This window comes from Pyxicephalus adspersus, chromosome 3 (assembly GCF_032062135.1).
Source record: "Pyxicephalus adspersus chromosome 3, UCB_Pads_2.0, whole genome shotgun sequence".
NCBI classification, from domain to species: Eukaryota; Metazoa; Chordata; class Amphibia; order Anura; family Pyxicephalidae; genus Pyxicephalus; species Pyxicephalus adspersus.
The window spans coordinates 72,136,607-72,147,910 of NC_092860.1; the positions used below are offsets into that span (position 1 = coordinate 72,136,607).

At 40.3% G+C, this 11,304-nt stretch overlaps 1 protein-coding gene across 3 annotated transcripts; it reads right to left on the reverse strand.

Moving 5' to 3' along the window:
- Positions 1 to 3,816: 3,816 nt before the first annotated feature.
- On the reverse strand, positions 3,817 to 10,236 carry LOC140326513 (putative acidic leucine-rich nuclear phosphoprotein 32 family member C). 3 transcript variants are annotated; one of them, XM_072405171.1, is made up of 7 exons: positions 10,052 to 10,235; positions 7,547 to 7,696; positions 7,221 to 7,343; positions 5,977 to 6,166; positions 5,680 to 5,753; positions 5,544 to 5,595; positions 3,817 to 5,178 (listed from the first exon to the last, which is right to left on the reverse strand). In XM_072405171.1, the coding sequence occupies exons 1-7, from the start codon at positions 10,103 to 10,105 to the stop codon at positions 5,096 to 5,098; spliced, it is 726 nt and encodes a 241-aa protein (XP_072261272.1). In that variant the 5' UTR covers positions 10,106 to 10,235; the 3' UTR covers positions 3,817 to 5,095. The 3 variants fall into 3 exon arrangements, with proteins under 3 accessions (XP_072261272.1, XP_072261271.1, XP_072261270.1); XM_072405170.1 differs by having other exon boundaries at positions 5,680 to 5,756; positions 10,052 to 10,232; XM_072405169.1 differs by having other exon boundaries at positions 5,544 to 5,756; positions 10,052 to 10,236.
- Positions 10,237 to 11,304: the final 1,068 nt, after the last annotated feature.

Consider the following 11,304-nt stretch of genomic DNA (forward strand, 5'->3'; position numbering starts at 1 on the left):
TCTCACTGTTTCTTCCTCCTGTTTTCAGGGTACTAGCTAGGTTTGGAGGGAGGCGCGCGAGCGCGAGAGAGAGAGGGCGCGCGCGCGAGAGAGAGAGAGAAAGAGAGAGCGCGCGAGAGAGAGAGAGAAAGAGAGAGCGCGCGAGAGAGAGAGAGAGGAGAGAGAGAGGGCGCGCGAGAGAGAGAGGGCGCGCGAGAGAGAGAGGGCGCGCGAGCGAGAGAGGGCGCGCGAGCGAGAGAGGGCGCGCGAGCGAGAGAGAGAGGGCGCGCGAGCGAGAGAGAGAGGGCGCGCGAGCGAGAGAGAGAGGGCGCGCGAGCGAGAGAGAGATAATGGGGTGAAAAAGATACAGGAACTAGATGAGATTGGTTCATACAAGGAGGTGGTGGGGAGTCAGGTACTATACAGCAAAACCAAGCAAACAAAATGAAGTCATTTGAAAGGCAGGGCTTAACCTATTTGAGCAGCAGATACCTGGGAACAGAGCCTGTATAAACCTTGTACAGGGATTTTGTCTGTGCCTACTCATGACGATCATCATCATCGTTACCATCATAGTAGGTCAGGTTGGGGGGAAAAAAAACGAGTCCATCAAGTTCAACCAGTAGGGAAATAAACATTCCAAAAATAAAACCCTGTAGACATAGGTGGTCCAGAGGAAGGCAAAAAAAACCCTGGTACAATTTGCTTCAATGGGGGGGGGGGGGGGATATGTATCCCAATTCCATGAGGCAATCGGATGTTCCCTGGCTCAACAGTCTGTTATGTTTATGTCAAAGCTTGAATACCCGGTTATATTCTGTGCTTCTAGAAAAGCATCCAGCTTTTTCTTAATGCAATCTGTAGAACTTGCCGAAACTTCCTGAGGGAGCAGATTCCACATTTTTACAGACTTTACAGTGAAGAACCTGCTTTCTTATCCAGAGTTCCAACTCCCCTACAGTTCTAATTCTGTCCAAATTTCCATGCACAAAGCATTACTTTTTTTGCTCAGGATCACCGCTAGGGGGGTTAAACTTTTACTCCAGACGCAAAGAGCGCCCTCTTGTTCTTTGTAATGATCTGAAGGTGAATAGTCGGAAGAGAACTTTCTACAGAGACCATTTTTATACGGGGTGACCATATCCCCTCTTAAACCGCTCTTCTGAAGGGGGAATAGATTCAGATCAGCTAGTAACAAGAAAGTACTTGCTAGCTTTTGATATTGCATGCTGTTAAATCTATGATCTACCAGAACCCCCAAAATCTTTTCCCTTCCCTAAGCCCCCATATGTATCCCTCTACACAGTATGAAGAATGCATATTAGCCAAGTGCATAACTTAACATTTACCTATATTAAAGGTCATTTGCCACTTGGCTGCCCAAACAGTACATCCAGGTCGGCTTGTAGATTAGACATCCTGTATGGACCCAATTCCATTACATAGTTTGGTATCATCTGTAAACAGAAATTGTACTTTTAACCCCAAAAGTCATGAATATTTTGTTGCATGCAACATATGTAAACAAAGGGTAAGCCATAGCCAACTAGGTACACATTGTTTAACATATCTCCAGTCTATTACAATGCATCATTCACAGGCCTGGAAAAAATACAGAGCCCAGCAAATTCTACTACACTATTCCCATCCTCAATCTAGTTATTAAAAAAATAAAAAATAATGTTACTCCTGCTATTGCATCACTGACATGTCTACATGGTGAGATCTTTTGTTGCTTGGTAGATCAGAAACAGGGTCAGCTCAACATTTGACTCCTCTTCAGATTCAAGTCCTTCTCACACCACTCAACATGATAAAGCAGATTCACTCCTTAGTAGGACATGTATGCTTGATGCAGCCTCACAACAATACACTAGTTACTCTGGGTGAGAAACCAATCACCCACCTGCTACCTCCAAATCAACAATGTGGACATAAGTCCATTTTACTGGCTCCTAAGAGACAAACTAAGGATACCCAACCAGTATTGCAGCCTATAGAGAAAGTAAATAAATTTGTCAGCCTGTAAGAAAGCAGTACCAATCATGTCACCACAAACATTTTTGTGTTTAATGGTACAGGGGGAGGAAGACCTATTCTTACCCTCTAAACACCATTGAGATGTTAGTTGGGAGTAGGACTTTTCATGAAAGTATCCACAGCACCAAAAAGAAGGATGTAGCAGCCTACATGAACAGGAATTGTCAGGTATGATACTAGGAAATCATAAATAATCACAAGTCTAGTGGACATCTCTGGTATTGCATACAAAATGAGGAGGATGAATATCAGTGGGGGAGGGAAGACTGAGCAGATTCCCAGAGCCACATTCTCTTGCTATTGCACATACGGAAAACTTTTTTTTTTAGAAAAAGGTAAAAGTGCAAATAAAAACATTCGCCAACCACCTCAGGAGAACCTTAAACCCCACCTGGGGTGGGGTCTTTTTTTAGGTCAAAAAGTGTTGTTTTGCGTTAAAATTTGTTTATTTTAGGCTTGTAATTCTTAGTAATAACTACCGGGTATAATAAAGTTTAAACAAATCATAAGTTAAATGCAATAGTTTAATTTTCTAAGTTTGTCCAAACAAGGGTACAATAGAAATACTTTTGGATTTAACATTTTTATAAATTTAATGTAATCTGCTTTGAAGTTTCCAACCAAGCCACGCATCCTCGGTGTACCAACTCATCACATTGATCGAGGCCAGGGATGTGATGCAGAAGCCAGCCGAGGACGCCGCCAGATTGAGGAGAGCAGGTAGTTTTTTTCCCACCCAGAGAATGGCTCCGGGGTTACTGCCTGGTTACTGTAAAATTCACCCACGAGAAACACTCAGGAATACCTCCAAGGCAGTTAAGGTACATACTAGTACCTCATCAGAGGCAGTGGTCAACCCAGAAAATATTTTAAGCAGGGTGGGAGGAAATTGTAGGTGGGTGGCAACCCCTGTATTGTGACAACTACTCAGTAACCACCCAAAAAACAGCCGGGTGGTTACTGAAAAGTGCCGAGCTAAAAGGGGCTGGGGAGAACACTGAGAGGGCATCTATTGCCCACCGCATCAGTCCTCTGCCAGCACGGAGACAGAAGAACCTAGCCAACTACAGCTTTTTGGATATGGTGGCCAACCGTTTCCAGCTTTACAGTATATTCAAAACTAGGAAAGACAATATCCATTACTCATCTTGCACAGCAAATCATTACTTTCACTAAACAGACACCACATTTTGGGGCCATAGCAGCAAATGAATAGAAAGCATTGAAATCAAAATAAACTGCATATCGAGCTGCAAAAAAAGGGCCTGGTGAAATTCTATTAATTTCATTCTGCTTAAGGACCAAGCTGTTTTGCTCAAAAGCTGGGTAAAGGTAATTGAATGATTTCAGAAACAGTTTTGGAATGTTCACTCAACATCCAACGGATGGGGGGAAATTTTACAATGTAATCTGCTTTTAAATGGTTTTTACAGTAGAAAACCACACAACATGAAATATAAAATAAAAACATACTTTTATTTTAGGATTACATTGTGGTCCATTTCATTATTTTTATTTATAATTATGTATTATATTATAATATAATATAATATATTATATTATATAAGTATACCAATCCTAAGAATTACAGGCCCACAATATAAAGAAAAATTTCTATGCAAAAAAAATACTTTTTTGCATCAAAAAACTGACAATTAGAATGCAGGAGGGGTTAACATGAAGACCAACCTGAAGCTAAACACATTTAAAAAGTCTAGAGGTGGAACATGTTCTAGGATTTAATATTTTTCCAGAGCTCACTACAATACAGCAAGTAATCAGTAAAAAGACAGAATCTAAAAACCCCAAAATATTTTTTTTTTTATTAAAAAGGCTTTCTGTAACAACTAGATACAAAAAAAACAGGGGTATTTCATAGGTCAAAAAGGCTTCCAAATTTCTTACCCAGAGTAATTCCCACAACCCAAAATGGCCAGGAAAAAAAAAAAAAAAAAAAAACACAAATTTTAGTTGTTTTTATAATAGCATTGTAAAATCCATGGTAGACCCTCTTTGTACCTGGATTTACAAACAGCAAATCAGTACAACACTGCGAATATGCAATGACATTCCTGCAACGCTTATGGCTATGTACACGGAAAAAAGACGTTAAATAGGATACCATTGACCCATCTGTTTGCAATGGCTATGAGGAAAGGCCATTTCTAGCTGAAGCAACTTATTTTGAGGTATGGTATTTTTCTTTTATTTATAAACAGGGCATCAGCTGCACTGACAATTCTGTTACAAAACAGACATTCAATGACCTTGCAAAAAGCCACCAACCAAAAAAGCTTCAAGATGTTACAGCTACTAAGCCAAAAGATCTATTGTGCAGAAGATTGGGTTGCCCAAAGCTAAAAAAAAAAAAAAAAAACTTGCACAAAAAAGTCAATGTCCTAATAAAGTTCTGTACCCATACCTAATAATTCCAACTCAAAACCAAAAAAACACTACCTTAGATGATTTGTGGTTTTATATTGTAAGAAAGTAGGTTTCAGCAGTATGAACCACCATATAAATCATGTTAGGTGATAAACAATCAAACTGTTAAAAAGACATAGCTTGTACAATTTCACTGGAAATCTTATTGCCAAAATACGCAAATGTTAATACAGGTTATCTTGAGATAAACAAAGCAGAATACATTGACATAAGGTATGACTTGACAAAAAAGGATGTAAGAGAGGGAGACTGTCTTTGGAAACATCCTCAGATTTAAACAGGCATACACCATTCACAGATCAGAGTAACCACAGAACTTTCACAGAAAATTCCAGGGCAAGAGGGTTTAAAAAATGGGGTAAGGAAGTGGAGGGCATCCTAGGACTTGACACCGTAAATAGCTTAGGTGGCCATCTTTAAATAAAGCGGCAAACAGTTTCATTCAGTCTCATCTCTCAACCCTACACATCTACACTTAAAAAAAAAAAAAAAAAAAAAGAAAGAAAAGAAAAAGCAAAGTTGACAGGGTGGGGTGAACAGCTGTATACAGTGACCCATCAGCAGACATGGTCACATGCACCAGTGGCCAGCCCAGACAGTCCATATAAAAAGATCCAGTAGCCTTTGATTTTTATTCATCATCTTCCTCATCATCAAAGTCTTCCTCTCCTTCATCTTCCAAATCCCTTTTTCGTTTTTCTCCCTGGGGTACATCTGAAAATACCGAAACATTTTTACACGGTTATGTCATTAAGTCATCAAGTGATGTCCCCAGGGCATGGGATTAGATTACTGCTCACATGTTAATATAGCGTACAGAACATACAGAAATTGCCCATAATGTAGCCAAAATGTCTGTACTCCCTTTTGCTTTTTAAAGCTGGCCCAGACCTGGGGCATATTCAGGAAGCCTTCATGGCACCGTCTTAGGAACCAAGTCAAATTACTAACAAATATGCAGTGTGCTGACTAGACCTTACATATAGCATTGCTTTATAAAAAGAGTAGGCATTATTTCAGGCACCACAGCAGCATAATGACTCTAGATTCATGCCTTTTATTTTCAATATACAACATACCATCATCTTCATCTTCCTCCTCTTCTCCTTCCTCCTCCTCTTCCACATCCTCCTGTAAATTAAAAAAAAAAACGTTAAGTCTGAATAAAGTCATATACAGGGCAATATCAAAGCAAGGCAAATTTGGGAAATTTACCTCATCATCTACGCCATCTTCATCCTCCTCATCAAGCTCATCTTCATCAAGTTCTTCCTCATCATCTTCCTCTCCTTCTATAAAGAACAGAGAAATTACTTTGTAAACATATTTAATATGAAAACCTTGCATGCCAATTTTGGGTTTTCACATTATCGCATTGAAATCAAGCGTATATTCTTACTATATAAAACCAACCTAACATATTAGCTTTTCAAGTTACCCAAGCGTGTCACAGGTGTCAAAACTTCAACAAAATGGCTGCCTGGAGTGAATATTACAAATTAAACAGCTAACCTTCACCATTTTCATCTGCATCTTCTCCATCAGGTTCAGGGTCGGAATCTGGAGCTTCTTGGTCATCGGCATCAAAACCATCAAGGTAAGTAAGTTGAGGCAGCAATGCGAATACACTCTCTCTGTAGTTATTTAGCATTGTCACTTCACAGTTGAACAGATCTAAACTCATCAGATGAGTTAGTTTTTTCTAGGGGAGAACAAAAAATTTTGTTTTAGAAACTACAGGTGATTGTCAATGGGAAGGGGGGGTGCATTCTTGTTTCAGGATTTCACGTTTCTGTTGTGCTCAAGCTTATATATGTCACCCATCCTTTACCATAATAAGTACAACCCACATGCACACATTTCGGTAATGATTTTAAATATAAGAGCTCAAAGGTAAAATTTGAGTATATGCACATGCCCAAGCATCCCAGGATGTGTAGGTATCCCAGGTGGCTCTGCTCATTCATTCTTGATTGCCTAGGTCTGACATAGGCAAACTATGGCCATTAGGTCAGATACAGTCTAGCCAGTATTGCAGTCCTGCCTAACGCTCCCCTAGTTATTTATGTTGGATCAGGCCTATAAAATTGTTGCGCTATCGCAAGATCCCCCAATATCAAGTTCACATACAGTAACCCCAATTACTATGCCTAAAGAGTAGAAGAAACACAGTTACCAGTCTACAGGAGGTTGACCTCAAACATCATGTATTCAAGCCCAAATGGGCTGACAAATTAGTCTTCATCCAATGCAGCAACAAAGCCCCGTGTTTAGTGTGCAACGACACCAACAGCAGTTTCAAGCGCTCAAATCTCAAGGGGCATTTCTATGACAAGCACACGCACAGACTACAGTGTAGATGAGTAGAAGACAGACTGCTCGCTTGCAGTCACAGTTGTAAAAAACCTTTCCTTGAATACCTCGTTTCTAGCCTAGTGTGCCTTCTTAAAAATGGCCTAGTAGCCCAAAACATTGCCGACCCCCTGGCCTAGGTGATTGAGAATTAGGGGGTGTTGCACTTAAAACAAAATTTTTACTTTTAATAAAAGGGTTGTCTACACCTTTGTATGTAAAGTGAAAGTTCTGAGTTTAGGTACCCATTAAACTTTTTTTTCAAAACAGTGACAAAGGGAATGGGTATGTTTTTTGGTTTGGCAACGGTTTAATGAGCTGAACTTGTGCCAACACTAGATGTAAAAGAGGCCAAAAAAACATCACTCAACGACAATGAAAAGCAAAAAGAGGATTATACTCACCAGTGGCTCAAGAGTGTTAATGTCCTTAATTTTATTTCCACTGAGGTTCAAGTGTGTCAGGTTTGGAGTTCTCTCTGCAAGTACCTCTAGTCCACCAGAAATCCGGTTATCACTAAGTTCCAACTACAGATTGATTAAAAGATTAAAAAGTTAAATCAAACAGATACCATGCTGAAGGGAAATAAAATTGGTAAAAAAAAAAAACACCATCCACTGCAAATATTCTATCACCCAACCACCAAAATATGCAGACATTGTAAACCCTGATTATCTAGCTAAAGTTTACAAATACCTGCAGTCCCAAAAAAATAAAAAACACAACAAACCTTCTTTAATTTCTCAAGTTTAGGAAGATTAGACACAGATGATAAGTGGATGTTAATCATACTCAAGAACTCCAAGTTTACAAAGTCTGACGTGAGGCCTGTAATTTTGCCATCCTCTGAACGGCAGTTATCCAAAACCATCTCTTTAACCTGCACAAAACAGAAAAAATGGATCAACAGTTGAAATTTTTCAAATTTCATTTTTTTATATATTTTACAATGTATGAAACTGATATGGTTTTATGTCAAACAAGTCCTGTCCCTTTACCAAAATATGTTACAATCAAAGATCACTCTTAAGCAGTTCTATAGCAGCCTTCACAGATAGGTGTAGTAATGCAGTCAGTCTAGTCTAATGAGATTCCTCCCCTCTATGGGTTGCGCAGAGATCAGACAGCACCATGGCATGAATTCATGCAGAGAGTGCCACAACGCTTCTTATGAACTGGCAGATGACAATCTTAGCTCCTGACAATACAGAGAACCAAACTACACAAATTAATCTGACTAATTATTGTGACTACACTAAAGCTAATCTGACACCAGAAAATCACTCCTAAGAAACCTACAAGGCAACATGTACATATGCACATCACCACCTACTTGCTCATGTTTACCATTTAAATATTGCACTTTTTAAATTCCACAATACCCTAATAAACCAATACACTGGAAAAAAAACATTCCAGCACATAAAAAGGTAAGAAGTTCATAGTAACAAGGGAAACATGAAATCTGTAGTTCAAAAAGACTCACTTTAATATTCTCTTTTTACCACTTTATACTTAAGTCTTTTCTTTTCCTAATAGCTACTAAGAAACCAAGTTGTAGCATCAACAATTGCAGCTTCTATAGCTCTTTTGCCATATCTGACCAAGACATCAACAAATATTAGAATATAAAGATTTAAGACACAACCTTATAAATGCATAGATTAGGATGCCTTCACTAAAGGTACATGTGGCGCTATCCTTATATACCTGGGTCATCTTTAAAGTAAATCAGGAGCCCCAAACCCTGAGGATGTCAGCTATTTAAAGACAACCTCAGCTTTGCTGTGAGCCCTCCAAAGTGGCCACATGGAGAGACTGAGCACTCATGTGAACTGAAGCTATGGATGAGCAACTCCTTCTGACTTGTGTTAATGTAAAGCATTGCAAGTAAAAATGTGGCCACTACAATACTGAAGGAAAATACAAAGTGCATGAAAACAGAGCATGCTTCCCACTACAGATTCCTAATCAAATTTACTGTGTTTATACAAATTGTGGTTTACTCGGGAAATACCAATTCAACAGTAACAAAAAAACATGTAAAGTCAAAGTTGTCAGATAACTTTACCACCTCAATAGGGTTAATCAAAAAAATGTAATTCAAAGATTCAGAAGTCAAAATGACCACAGGAATTTATTAAAGCTTTAACTTGTGTAAAAGTATATTTACAAGTCATATGAAGGAGTTTTAGGTTATGAACTAGAGAAGCAGAAAGCATACCATGAAGCCTGGCTACCATGAAGGAGACAGCCACCATATTTGCCGTGGGCCCGCATGCTACCTGTCCTGCAGGACTTGGACACAAAAGCAACAGAGCTCTTCCATTTTACATCCCAATTACCAGCTATAATATTAGCATGGCGAGATCATTTCCAGACGGTTTGTGGGAATCATAATAACCATTACATGTCTTTGTTTTAATTCCTATTCACGTCAAGTAGCGAAAAATAGGTAAAACCGCAAGAGAAAAATTATAGTTAAAGGGCAACAGGGGAGGACGAGGAGTGCAAACAATGGAGTTATTACTGAGCAATGGAGAACAAGTTTGAGGCAAGGACGCGGTGTAATGGAGAAAGTGTGCTGCCTCATGCAGGCTACAGGAAGCATGGAGGCGCAGCCTGATCACACCGACAGCCGCCCATGAAACACCTCGCTACAGACACCATTTTTACCCTAGAAAAACAACCACAAGCTGCATTTTTAATCAACGACAACTTAAGTTTCACCGAGCCACCCTCCCCTCACGCCGGTCACAAAATTTTACCACACATTACTTTAGGGTGGGGGAGGGGCAAGGCGGGAAGAAATCGGTTTGGGTCGAAGTCACGTTTGAATGACGAAGCAGAACGACCACAAATTCATGTCGGAAATAATAAACGAGCCAGCTGGCCATCGTCCTGAGGGGTTTAAGGAAAGAAAATGAGGCGAGCAGGTGAGGTAGGACTGGAGAGAGCCGACAAGTGAAGGTCCTGAGAAGTCTGCCTCCCCCGGCATGGCTACTGCGAGGAGCACGGAGAGTTTACGGGCAGCCACGTGTTTGTGGAAGTATAATGGACACACATACACAACACTCCGTCCCCTCACATTGCACCCTGAAGAATCCCTGCCTGTCAGTGCAAGGGACCCCCCCAGCCAACCTCCATCCACACACGAAGCCATGGGTGCTTCCATGGCCCGCTTTTTGCGGCGTCAACACCGCATGACAGAAATTTTATCCATAAGAACACCAACCTCAGCGGCTTTCCTGTTCCTCAGCTCCAAGGTTAGCCTCTTCTCCATGTTCATGGCGGCGGCAGCAGCACTTAAACGATTTAAGAAAGATAAGTTGTAAAAATTTAGATATAATTAAAAGAGGGGGGTTTGTCTGCTCCTCTTTATATAGGAACGGCGCCAAAGACACAAAGGAGGGGTTTGGTTCTAGGGCGGGAGGATATTGCGATCCCGCTACACTGACCTCTACAGGACAAAGCCGTGAATTGCTTTAGCGTGCCCTCTATAGGCGAGCACAGCGACACCGGAGATGTGAACAATAAAGACTTTATTTATAACACATCCAAAGTGCAAGAGAAGCCATATGGCGCCTTTTACAACAATGATGGGGAAGCGAACTCTAAATGGCCATACTCGCATGGCGGCCGATGCCTATAACACGTATAGTGCTGCCAATAACATCCTAACAATGCAACTATACCGAACGGACACATAAAGGCTGCCTGCGCCAAAACCACGTTTGCATTTTTCATTACATTTAAAGTGGAATCGTATTTATTTCAGGCATATCTCCACTGTAATTTCAGAGCTAATGGTTAAGAAAGAAAATATTTGGACAAAACGTTTCCTTTTATCATACAAAGTTTGCAAGAAACGTTTAGCTGCCATATAAATGTTCAGAGCTTTATTGGAGGTACATTTCTTTGTCCCACTTCCCTATGCAAGTGACCCTGGGGCTGATCATAGGCCTCTTATTGGAAAATATAATATTTACAGAGACCATGTCACCTATCCAGACACAAGCTAAAATTCACATTACAATGGCACCTGGTCTGAGCCCTAAGTAGACATATTTATGATAAAATGGATTATTGTACCACTATCTGGCTGATACTTGTGTCTACAATCATCATTTACAATAAATTGGCTTTCACTGATAAATTTTGGAGTTCTTTGACCCAGTAACACTGTGACAATGAAGGGACAAGGGGGAGTGTTGTGGTGGCCCTCTAATTTTGGGAATATGGCACCCCTGTCTGTGTCCGTTTTCATTCCTAATGGCAGTGCTCAGGGACAGCCCAGCGGTGTCTGCCTTGGGTGCTTTAACAAGAAGGGGCAGAGAATTGTCAGCATATGCAATCTGTGGCCCTAAATTAGGCTCTTTGGCTTACTCACCTTGGGTTTTAACAGGACCCTGTTCAGACAACAACAGTGTTGATATTTTATCTGAGGACTCACAAATTACTCAAGTAGGGTGCATTTATTTTATATAT